The following is a 12,418-nucleotide window of genomic DNA, read 5'->3' as shown; positions in this document are numbered from 1 at the left end:
TAATAAAATTTTTAAAATAGAAACGAATATGGAAAATTACAAAATGTAGAAAAATTACACATTTATGTAATCAAATTATTTTTATTAATAATGAAAATGAAATACATAATTTATAACTGTCCAAAAATGAAATATAAAAAATAATAATAAATAGTTCACCTTTTGGGTCAAAAAACATAATTTAGAACTGTCCATACTTTCAGACCTATTCTATTAAAACCTTCATCTAGAGCAGGACTATTCCACTCCAACTACAGCCTACAGGTTTAGGTTAATCCTACCTTGACAAAAGCACGCATACTTTTGAGCTGCCACGCGTAGGCACCATAGCATTTGAACTTCTTAATGTGTAGATATAAGAAAATCCACTTACCTTTGTCATGAATGCATTGAAAACTATATTCCAATAAAAAAATACAGGGAAGGTAAAAAAGTAAGGAAAAGGATGTGAATAACCAAAATATTATGGAAATGCAGAAAGATTTAGTTGTACCAGTCCAGAAACAGGATTGAGAAAGTAAGTACAAATAAGAAAAGCAAAAGAAAAGTTCTGCTACTGCTGTTGCGCTGAACGGCTTGAGAGATCTCTTTGTTACCCATTTCCACGTTCTTTGTAGCTTCAACTGCCTGAGAAAAAGTTTCGGTTAATTTGGTGTCTCACAAACATTAGCAGACCCAATAACATCAAGAATCAAAATAAGAAAAAAGAAAGATGAATGCCGTCCATATCTTAAAAATTAGTACTCTGCCTAGGAATAGCCAGACCCAATAACATCAAGAACCAAACCAGACTGATGTCAGCTCAATCATAACCTTAAGCCAGAAAGGAATTAGCCAACCTAGGATGATTACACCCAAGTAAGGTATGCAATGTGGAAGCTAAGGCCTTTGACTCCTTCACAAGAAATCTGGTTCTATTAAAAAAAAAATTTCCATCTTTACATACTTTTGACACCTCATATGTTTTTTGTTGGTTGAGTAAAAGTTGCACTTCATACTGTCCTCACACATTTGAACATGCCACCTCACCATTTGAAATTATACATAGTGATGTTTGGACCTCATCTGTTATTTCTTGACTTAAGACACAAGTATTTTGTCTTGTTCATTGATGATTGCACTACGTACACATGGATTTACTTTTTGAGACATAAATCAGAAGTATATCCTACATTTTGGCTTTTCCATGCTATGATACTAGTTCAATTTCAATCTCATATACGTATTCTTTGTTCAAATTCAGGAGGAGAATACACTAATGGAGACTTCTTATCCTATCTAAAAAGTCATGGGATACAAGTTCAACGAAGTTATCTAGACACCTCAACATAATGGAGTGGTTGAGTGTAAGAATGGTTATGTGCCCAGTGTTGTGAGAACTTTGCTGCAAGTATCTCATGCTCCTTCATTTTGGGTAGAGCTTGCCAATACTGTTGTTTTCTTGATTAATTGCATTTCCTCATATGTTCTTGCTAATGTCTCCTTTCTAGAAACTATTCGGTCGTCCTCCAAACTTACCTAGTTTCCATGTTTTTGGGTGTCTTTGTTTTGTTCATCTTTTGTCTCATGAATGTTCCAAGTTATCTGCTAAATCTGTTATATATGCCTTTGTGGAATACAATCCAAATCACAAAGGATTTCTTTCTTGATCCCTCTGCTCATTGCATTCATGTTTCTTAAAATGTTGTTTTCCTTGAGCATATCTCCTTTTTTGCTATTGTTGCTAGGCTATCTGCTCCATTTGTTTCTGTTTTGCAGAATTTTGACTCAGAGAATGTTTCTCCTCCAACTAGTGTGAAAGGTTTTCTTCTCTCACAAAAGGTTACGTGCCCCAAATCCTATGCTTACAACCCCACTTCCTCCCGGTCCAAATCACCCCTCCACTGATGCTCTTGTAAGTGATGTCACTTTAGATTCTATCTCTATTCCTACCACATCTCTTCATCATTCCTCTCATATTTCTAGACCTCCAGACCTCTATGGTTTCCCTTCAAACCATAGTTCTTATGTCTGTTATGTAATCTTTCATAGGTATTCCCCGTTCATATGAGCAGGCCATTACCAATCCTCATTGGAGAGAAGCCATGGATGCAGAAATTCAGACCGTGCAAGAGAATGACACTTGGGATTTAGTCCTTCCTCCCTTAGATGCTTTAGTCATCGGAAGTCATTGGGTTTACACCGTCAAGTCATGAAGTCTAATGGTTCATGAGGAGACATTTGCTCTCATTGCCAAGATTGTTATAGTATGTATCCTCCTAGCTCTCTACTGTGCATTCATGAGCCATTTATAAGTTAGACGTGAAGAATGCCTCCTCCTGGATATAGTGGTGATACCTCCCTTGTTTGTTGGCTAAAGAAATCTTTATATGGCCCCAAACAAGTTGGGCCTAGTTTGAGAAGTTTTGAGATGTTCTTACTACTGAATATCATCAAAGTGCCTCTGATCACTCACTCCTTGTTCATCACAAATCTCAAGGCATTACAATCTTGTTGTTGTATGTTGATGATATGTTGTTGAGTGTGAACGATGAGGTTGGAACTCAAGAACTTAAGTCTCTTCTCCACAATTCCTTTCATATGAAAGTCTTGGGTTCTCTTACTTATTTCTTGGGGCTGCAAGTACAATGAAGTGATCAAGACTACTTTGTTTGTCAGCACAAATATGCCTCTGATCTTGTTAAGCTTGCTAGTCTTACGAACACCAAATAGGTTGATACACCTCTAGCACTCAATGTTAAGTTGTCTAAATCTAATGGGACCTTGCTTCCTGATGCTACTCTATATCGACAACTTGTTGGGTCCTTCATTTTCTTTTTTTTGATCAATAACTGTGAATTGTATTAATATTATGAAAAGTTGCAGGGCAAGGAGCTAAACAATCTTAGCTCTCGAGAGCAACCATTAAACACCAAAAACCGATTACAATACAGCCCAAAATATAGAAATTCTGTTCACCCCTTGTCTAGTTAGACCATCTGCCAATGAGTTCGCACTTCTTTTTACCCATTTGTATTGAATTTCCATGTCCTTAGTCAGCCACTTAAATTTCCTCTTTTCGTTGTTGTAATTCCAAAGTCTAAAGCTATCCTCTTTCAGCCAGTTTACCACCACTTCAGAATCTCCTTCTATGATCAGCTTGTTAATATGCATATCCTTGATTCTTTGTACCCCTTCAAGAGCTGCAAGTATCTCAGTCCTCAAAGAATCTCCCACCCCTACTGATCCAGAAAATATAGCTAACAGATTCCTTGTTCATCTCTTATTACTCCCCCTGTTCCAGATGGCCCTGGATTACCCATGCCGCTGCCATAAAAGTTCAGTTTAGTAAAGCCATGAGGTGGAGGGAGCCAACAAGAGTTTCAGGCCTTCTTTATTGGAACAAGTTCTACTATCTCCATCTATCTCACCATGACTCATCCAGACATCTCTCATGCAGTTCAGTTAGTCAGTTTGTTTCAACCCCCCCTGTTAACTCCACATTATTGTTGTCCACTGGATTATATATATATACTCAGTTGGGGTGAGGGTTAATCATTACATTAGACACCTGTGAAACTAGGGGTATCAATGGTATTCGAAAATCCGATTTCGAATTCAAGATTTGACATAATTGAATCGAATTCGGATAATTTGAATATCTAATTGGTCAAATTTGGATATCCTATTCATACCAAATAACTAATCAGATTTGAATTCAGATATGACCTGATTCGATTCGATAAATATCTGAATTCAACCGATTATTTAATTCTTATATAATATATAAAATTTTTAAATGTTTTATATACTTTATATATATAATAATTAAATTATATAAATAATTTATATATTTATATACTTTATATAAATAAAATATTTATTTTATATATTTATTAATTACCTAAAATAATTAATTAGTTGAATTTGAATTCGAATATTAATTTTCGATATCCGTCGGATATCGAATTTTTTAATCAGATTCGAATTCGGATATTGCCTGATCCGATTCGAATTAGATCCGTTTACACCCCTACCTGAAACCTTTGATCTCTCACGAACTGGAAGATTGATAGCCTTTATCCCAACTATATGGGTTAGATACATGAATCCTATTTCACCAAGTTGCTCTGTTTAATGCCATATCCACTGTTAAATTTTCTACTTGCAACAAATCACTTCTTCTAACTGGTGCTATAGATGGTCTTCTATGCACATGGCCAAACCATCTTAGTCTACTTACTCTCATTTTTTGGATATGTTTGTTTCACGATTATGGAAAGCCCCATAATCAATACTTCCGGAATCTATTCATTGGTTCTATAAAAACTTTAACCAAGACAACCTTATCTACAAAATTGCAAAACAAGTTTCTAAATATGCCTGAAAATTTCAAGTCTCTGACCTAAAAGTGTTTAAAAAAAGATGTACCTCAAGCATGCTTAGGTATACAGCAAGGCACATTTTAAAGCATGTACCTTGCTTGAACCCAAGGACACATGCATGGTGCACCTAAGATGCAAGGCAACCTAGATGCATGCTTCTTCTGGTCCAGTCCTCGAAAGAGAAGGGACTACCCCCCCATAAAGATTCAATTACAATTTAACCAAAAACAAATCACCCCTAGTTGTACTTTGTTTGGCAAGTGTGTCAGTGAAACCATTTAAAGATCTTCTAGCCCATTTAACAGTTGCACCAAGCTCCCTTAATAAGCTTCTATTCTACCTCAAGGACTGCCTGTGGACTCAAATTCCCATGTTGCTTTTATGTAACCACCCTATCACCAGTTTTGAGTTCCCTCCACTTCAAATTGTTGGAGGCCAGTGGCCCGGTTGTTTCACCAATCTCATCCCTTGGAGGAGAGCTAAAACTTCAGCCATGGGAGAGTTATCTTCACCTATTGGCCCTAAATATAATGCCACCACTTTCCCTTCTCTATCTCTAATTACTCCACCCGAGTCACCTTTTTTTCTCTGATAAATTTCATTTCCTTTTCTTTTATACTCTAATGTGTTTTGCATCATTGTAATGGTCTATTAACTTCTAAGTAAACTCAAAACAGAATAACAGATTGAATTCCATGCATATTGGCCCTCGTCCTCCATTAATCCCCAACCTCCTAGGATTAACTATTAAGAATATAAGATATCTAACATTATACTAGTTACTTTACGTGATGCAACCATAGCATCCCTCCTCCATGCCTATTGGCTCTCTTCTTGTTTTCCTGCCTAAAATAAAGGCTCTGCTCCTATTATTTACTTATTCTATGGTTATTATGAAACCTTTTGAATTTTGATTTTAATCTTTGTATTGCCTTATGGATTTGGATTATGGAATTTAATAAATATTGAACTATTGATGTTTTTTTATGAAATATGGTTATCAATTATCACAGTATACTGTTCCCTCCTCATCTGCACCCTCTCTATTCTCCCATCACTCTCCTTATCATATGCTATTTCACATCTCAAGTTTTCAACTTCAATACAGTTTCTCCATCCTCTTTTTTTCCTTCAACCCCATGTTTCTCCTGGCTTATGTATTCAAACCATTATTTTTCTGTTTATGGGAACCTCCAACCCCATTTTTCTAGAAAATCTGACTATTGTATCAGTTGCACTCTGGACCCCATTATATTGTCTTTGGCCATGTCTGGAACCAATGCAGTTCCCTGTGAGGTGTTTCTTGAGAAAATGGTGCTACATTGGCATGCCGTTTTCTCAGAAAATGTTTTTTTTTTTTTGTTATTTTTTGTTTGAGACTGTTGCTGTTTGCTGCCACATCAGCATACTGTTGCTACCAACAATAAACGAGAAAACACCATAAAGGACATTTTCTCAGACCACACCTTTCCCAATTTCCAAGGCCTGGTCTGAGAAAACATTTTTCAGAAAAACGTATGGCCAAACACTAGGCATGGTCTGAAAAATGGATTTCAGATGTGGCGCTGATGTGGCACCATTTTTCAAGAGAATGGCATCCATTCCAAACACTAGTTTTATGTTTATGTGGCTAGGTGGGCCAATGTGCAGCCTTGGTTTCTATATCAGTGATTGTTTGTCTGTATCACAAGTACCACCCTCCCATTGCAAGGCATGATGATCATCATGGAAATGTGAGTGAGTTAGATATTTATTGGAAGGACTGTCAATGGACTCCAAAAGTCTGAAACATGATCTAACTTCTAATCTTATTGAATTTAATAGTTTGTGACTATAAATTCAACACTTAAATTTATATAAAGTAATTACATATGTATAGGTTAAAAAGTAATTGATTTTGTAACTCTTAAAATTTTATTTATTTTGAACACAATAAAGCAGATTTGGTTTAAATCCAAATCTGAGTCCAATATATCAGATTTTGGATATAGATTTGAAGTCTCAATAATTGGATCAAATTTGGATGTGGCTCGATCTGTTTCAAATTTGGCCCAATTAAATACCTAATTCTAGGAAGGGAAAAGCTCTCAAGGATGTAACGAGGAAGGTAGGCCTTGAGCCAGCTATGCTTCAAGAGGCAAAACTAGCAGAAAGAGACCCCTAGACTAGGAATATTTGGTAGTAAGGAATACTAATTGGGCATAGGCCTCTTCTTTGGGACAGTTGGGGCAGGGCCACAGGGGCAGGGGAACCATCACTTTCTAGAATTCAGAGGTTTTTGAGAGAGCAGAGGAATTAAGGCAATCATAATCTCAATCAAGGTGAGAGGAATTGAGGATGGCTTTGAGTATGTAATTGAAACATATATGGATCCAACAACTAAGGAAAGAAGGGAACTGAGAAATTTGGGAGGAACTCCATGTGGTAAGGTTTATAGAAAGGTCCATGGTTCATTGGTAGGGACTTCATTACATGATTTAAAATAAGAACATAAATCCAACCAATGAATAGCAAAAGGAGATTCAATTTCTTCATAGAGAGCTCCCATTGCTATAAACAATTTCCACTTGGACTAATTTTCAAAGTAACCTTGTATGCTCAAAACTTGATAGAATTCTCTCTTGTGGATTGGGATGAACAACATGGAAATCTCTTTTTCCACACACTCTCTCTTGGCTGGTATAAGACCACTGCCCTATTTTGATATTGCAAGAGAGAATTCTGGGCAGATCAACTCCCTTTAGATTTGAGAGCATGTGGCTAACAGACCCATTGATTTGTTTTTTAAACTTCCAAATCCTAGTGGGAGGAAGGGGAATGATTGTTAGATGAAAGGGATTCAAGTTCTGGAAGAAACTTCTTGAAATCAAAAATCATGATTTGGAATGGGAAGCCTTTGGGATCAATAAAGAAAGAAATACTAATCTTAGCTTAAATAAAGATGTTAGTTCTAGAAGAACAAATGAAATACTTGTCTACCACAGACTTATGGGTTATGAGTTTTCAGATGAAGAAACAGTATGAAAAGAAGAAAATAGATTGTTAGGGGCTGTAAGTCTCCCATTTACTTCTATATTCAAGGACTAATGTGAAGAAAATTACATCAGTGTCCCTCATAGAGCAGTTGTAACTTGTAACTAAAGTGGTCATGTGACCACCATGTGACAACTTAAAACTGAAAGATAAAAATAAAATAATAAGGCCCAATCCCAATAATAAGAGAAGACAAACATTAACAATACAGTAACAGTCATAATAGGCCCGGTAACAGTCACTTATGTCCGGCTTGCTCAGTGTGACCTGCATCAAGCTTTAGGAAATCCCTTTGCGAAAATGTCTGCCCGCTATTGATTAGTGTTTTAAAAGGTGTGAGAGGCGTATGCCTGGAGGCACGCCTCCAGGAGAGGTATATGCCAGATGTGTTGATGCCTCTAAGGCATACGCCTCAAATGCCTTTCACAGAGAGTGCTAGAGGTGTATTTCTCATGCACCTCACATAAAAAGACAGAAAAAAAGAAATGAAAAAAGGAAAGGAAAAGAAAAGAAAATATGAAAAGAGAGAAAAGGAAAAGGAAGGGAAGGGAAGGGAAGTTTGGGCTGTTCATTCTTCAGCTAGTGTTATGCATCTTAATTCTTTTTAATGTAAAACATCTTTATTAAAAGAAATAAAAAATCAAGCTTCACGTCTTAGGAGGCTTGCACCTCCTTGTATTTAGGAGGCTTGCACCTCCTTGTATTTAGGAGGCTTACACCTCTTAGATTCTAAACCATGCTTCACGTCTCCAGGTAGTGGAATGCCCCCCCCCCCCCCCCCCCCCCCCCCCCCCCCCCCCCCCCCCCCCCCCCCCCCCATGCTGCTGCTATTTTAAAACATTGCTGTTGATCGTATTTCACAAAAGGTATACAAACATAACAGGCACAACCTTCTCCTATATAAAGTTTTGATTAACTTCTATATGTTTGGTGAATAGGGTTATGAGGAATATGAAGGGATGAGAGATCCATCGTATGGACGCCCAAATCTCGTGGAATAAGGTGGGCGAATTTCAAAAAAAAAATTTCTCTCCCTTCAACTGGGAATCACATTCCTTATTTAGAAAATCATATTTTCAAGGATCATTCTTGAACCATAAACTGAACCAGATCTGAACCAAAAGGAGTAGGAGAGGATTATACCTGATACGGAGAAATAGTATCCCCCAACGAAGGTGTTCACGCCCAAGGAAGGATCCAAAGACTGCTCCCATTGAAGATGGCGCAGTGCAGGATGGAGTAGAATCAGCAGTATTCTTCTCCAAGAATTCTGTCCTTCGCAAGAAACAGCAGAATGGCACGTGAGCACAACTTCCTATCAATTCTTTCTCAAAGAACTGATGTCAAGATCGAATCTTGACTTCTCCCACAACTGGAGATCGAACTGGATGTTTGGCGGCTATAGGAAGGAGGCGGCAAGAAGAGATCTTTGCAGGGACTGCAGAAATCTTTCTTCTCTAGTTTTCAGCTCTAAAGAGGATCTGATTATTCGATTCTTCTCAAGGCTGCCGCCCCCTCCTTCTTTTGTAAACCCAAAGGATCAACTCCTAATCCTTAGGTGATAAGGATAAACCCTTATCTTATCTGTAGATTAGATCAACCTTGTCCTAATCTCATTAGGAGGTTTCAAGATCTGAATCATATTCAGATCTGGACTCTCTTGAGTGGATAGGGTTAAGGCCCTATCCTATCTGCTGACCCATCTCAGAATTCGCCCATATTTAACTTGTAAAATAAGTCTAGTTCGAAATAGGCTTTAGGTCCATTAAGCTTATGTGCTCACTTAACCTTCCTAACTGCTGCCCAGTTGGGCTTCCTTGTATGGCGTGGGACCCAAGCATTGATCTACACATCAACCACATGGGTTCGGCCCATCCTTTGTTATAAGGCTTGGCCGAATACACTATTATGGACAGTGCACCCCCTAAAACCCATCAAATGGGCTTTATGGGCCCAACACTTACCCTAAGTGGTCCCTGGGCCAAGCCACCTTGTAACACCTAGGGACTGTGGGCAGATGCAAGATTAGCCCATCAGGCATTATCCTCAATGGTCTTACACTTAACCTCTCAGCCCATAATGATCATACATTGCCCGACAAGAGAGGACATCTCCCTCGGCTGCAAGGAACAGTGTTGCACTCTCTGCTTATATGGATCCTGGGAATCAAAACCTTCTTGCAAACATTTTAGAAACCATAATATATATACTTTTATATCTCATATAAAATATACTTTGCAAAACAAATCTCAACGAATGAAATCGGCTGCCGGCAGTCTTGGTTTCCATCAGTGAGTGCATCCCCGATCATTACCTTTGTCCGACAAAGGGGCTGATCCTGTCACTATGATCACCCACTCAAATGAATTCTCAGACTATCCCAACATACCCAGGTTTTGACCCCCGCTAAGGATCTCACTGATTGGTACATCAAAGACAGCCCAATCCGACACATAGTGCAGTATCATAATCGAGTCTAAGGGTCGGGTTTAACTCTCCAGTTTTGCCCATCAATCTCCAAGGTCCAGGGCAATACTGGAAATCTGGTCTAGTTCAAAGATTCAATTAATCCTACACTGTATGTGCCTAGGGTCTCACCCTGGCAACTGAGACAGGCCACCCCAACCGACTTGGTGGCACAACAGTGTCAGCCTTATCAGGATGGGTCTCCCCAAACCGACCCACTGGCTGTGAACATTTTAAACTAACACGAGTCTCATTAAGTGTCCAGTTTAAGGGTATTACACAGAAACATACTAAGGGAACATGAATCAAATATGCACTTTTATTCATTTACAATAAACTCATAAAGTACATCATTCTGATTGAAGCAAAGGGCATACAAAACTGTCTAACACAATATTAATTACAGCCTTGTTATCACGATATAGCAAGATTGGCAACTGAACAGGAACACCTAATTCCTCCAATAAAGACCTCAACCATAAAGCCTCTAATAAAATATGAGCCATCGAATAGTATTCCACCTCAGCATTAGACCCAACCACCACATTTTGTTTCTTTCTCTTGTAAGATACCATATTTCCACCCACAAAAGCACAATATTCTAAAGTAGATCTCCTATCATCGAGAGATTCAATCCAATCAACATTAGTGTAGACTTCCACCTTCAGATGGTCATGCCTCTTATACAAAATAACCTTGCCAGGACTAGCCTTCAGACAAGCAAGGACCCTCTCCACTACTACCATATGTGATGTACGCGGAGTATGCATGAACTGGTTTGCAACACTAATTGCATACATCTGAATGAGTAATACAAAGATAGAGAAGTCTCCCTACAAGTCTTTGATACATGGCATGGTCCTCAAGGAGCTCCCTTTTGTAGCACAAGTCTTACGTCAAGGCTCAATATGTGTATCTGCTAGCTTTACTCCTAACTTCCATGTGCCCTTAAGTAAGTCTATTACATACTTCCTTTGAAAGATATAGATGTTGTGTTTAGATCTAGCTACCTCAATTCTAAGAAAGTACCACAGTTCCCTCAAATCATTGATTTCAAATTTTGAAGCTAAGAACTACTTGAGCTATGCAATTCCACCTATATCACTACTTGTTACCAAAATATAATCAATGTATACATTATACAATAACTAGCTCTCCATTCTTCTTCATGAACAAAGTATGATTTGACAGGGATTGCTCAAAACCAATTCCTTGTAATGCCTTTCTAAAGCTGTCAAATCATGCATAAGGTGACTGTTTCATGTGATACAATGCCTCTGAATCTGCAAACCCTAACACCTTGTTTCTCAGGGTAAAACCCCAGTGGTAACATCATATACATCTCATTTAGATCATCATTCAAAAAGTCATATTGCACATCAAACTACCATAATAGCCAATCAAAATAAACAGAAAATGATAGTAAAACACATATAGATGGCATCTTTGCAACTAGTGAAAAAGTTTCTTCATAATCAATCCCATAAGTTTGTGTGTAACCCTTTGCTACCAACTTGGCCTTATATCTTTCAATACTTCCATCTAACTTGTAATTCATTGTGAACACCTACTTACAACCAATAGGAGCCTTTCCTCTAGGTAATTCAGCACATCCCACATCTCATTCTTCACTAGAGCATCCATCTCAGCTTGCATAGCTTCTCTTCACTTAGGTATTATCAAAGCCTCAGTTATAGACATGGGAATATGAACAAATGAAATGGAGGCCACAAAAGAGACATATCCAAGAGATAACCGATCATAAGACACATAAGAGGATACACTATGAGCAGTAGAAGAAGATGATATATGTTTATTTTCCTTCTCTAGAGCCATAGGGAGGTCAAGGTCAGTAACAGAAGCAGGAACATCAAAAGTAGGGAGCACACTAGTACTTAGAGCATCAGTGTTCTGAGAAGTGAGAAGGTGGAGGTACAACAAGAGTGCCCCCAAAACCTTCATCCTCAAAGGAGATTTACAGTGGCTCTGATGAAATAAGGTCAAATACCACTCCCAATCTTCTTCTCTCATACATCTATGGCCATATCTTTGGAATTGTTGAGAATATGCAAATGTTGTAAGGGCTTTTTGGGTTTTTTCTTCTTTTGTATTTGGGCGCCCAAGTAAGCGCAAACTTGTACTTTTCAGCAAAACATAAAAGATTTGTCTTTGGTGTGAACAATAACTGAGACACATCATTCGAACTCTCTTCTTCTTCTTCACTTCCCCCTTCTCTTTTTCTTTTGGCTTTACATTAGTCAACTTGGTATCAGAGCAACATCTGGATTCAGGGTAGACTTCTACTCGTAGAGCCAACCTACTGACATCAGACCATCGCCAGATGATGTCAGCAGTTAGTATAAATGGTGGCAACCATCCTTGAAACTGGTATGGTTCAAATCTCCCTGAATTTTGGGACTTTTTGGTATAGGTTTCTCAACCATTCAAACTTCTGTGATTCGTAATGATTTTTCCAAAAGAAAATTTACAGAAAATTCAGATTTGAGTTTGGAGCTCTTTCAGTGCCTTGAATGGAGTGTTTCTTTAACTTGGCT

The 12,418-nt window shown here is 38.1% G+C and overlaps 1 protein-coding gene across 10 annotated transcripts in view; it reads right to left on the bottom strand.

The window, feature by feature from the left end:
* Nucleotides 1-356: 356 nt before the first annotated feature.
* LOC104590789 (syntaxin-81-like) overlaps nt 357-12,418 on the bottom strand; it is a 54,524-nt gene continuing 42,462 nt past the window's right edge. For all 10 annotated transcript variants that reach the window (XM_088896311.1, XM_010249530.3, XM_088896313.1 and 7 more), the window contains one exon: nt 357-627. In XM_088896311.1, the coding sequence (XP_088752437.1) occupies nt 484-627 (144 nt within the window). In that variant the 3' untranslated portion in view covers nt 357-483. The remainder of the gene's footprint in view (nt 628-12,418) is intronic.

Source organism: Nelumbo nucifera, chromosome 1 (assembly GCF_055504915.1).
Source record: "Nelumbo nucifera cultivar China Antique chromosome 1, China Antique-T2T, whole genome shotgun sequence".
Classification (NCBI taxonomy): Eukaryota; Viridiplantae; Streptophyta; class Magnoliopsida; order Proteales; family Nelumbonaceae; genus Nelumbo; species Nelumbo nucifera.
This window is presented reverse-complemented; position numbering and strand designations above follow the sequence as displayed.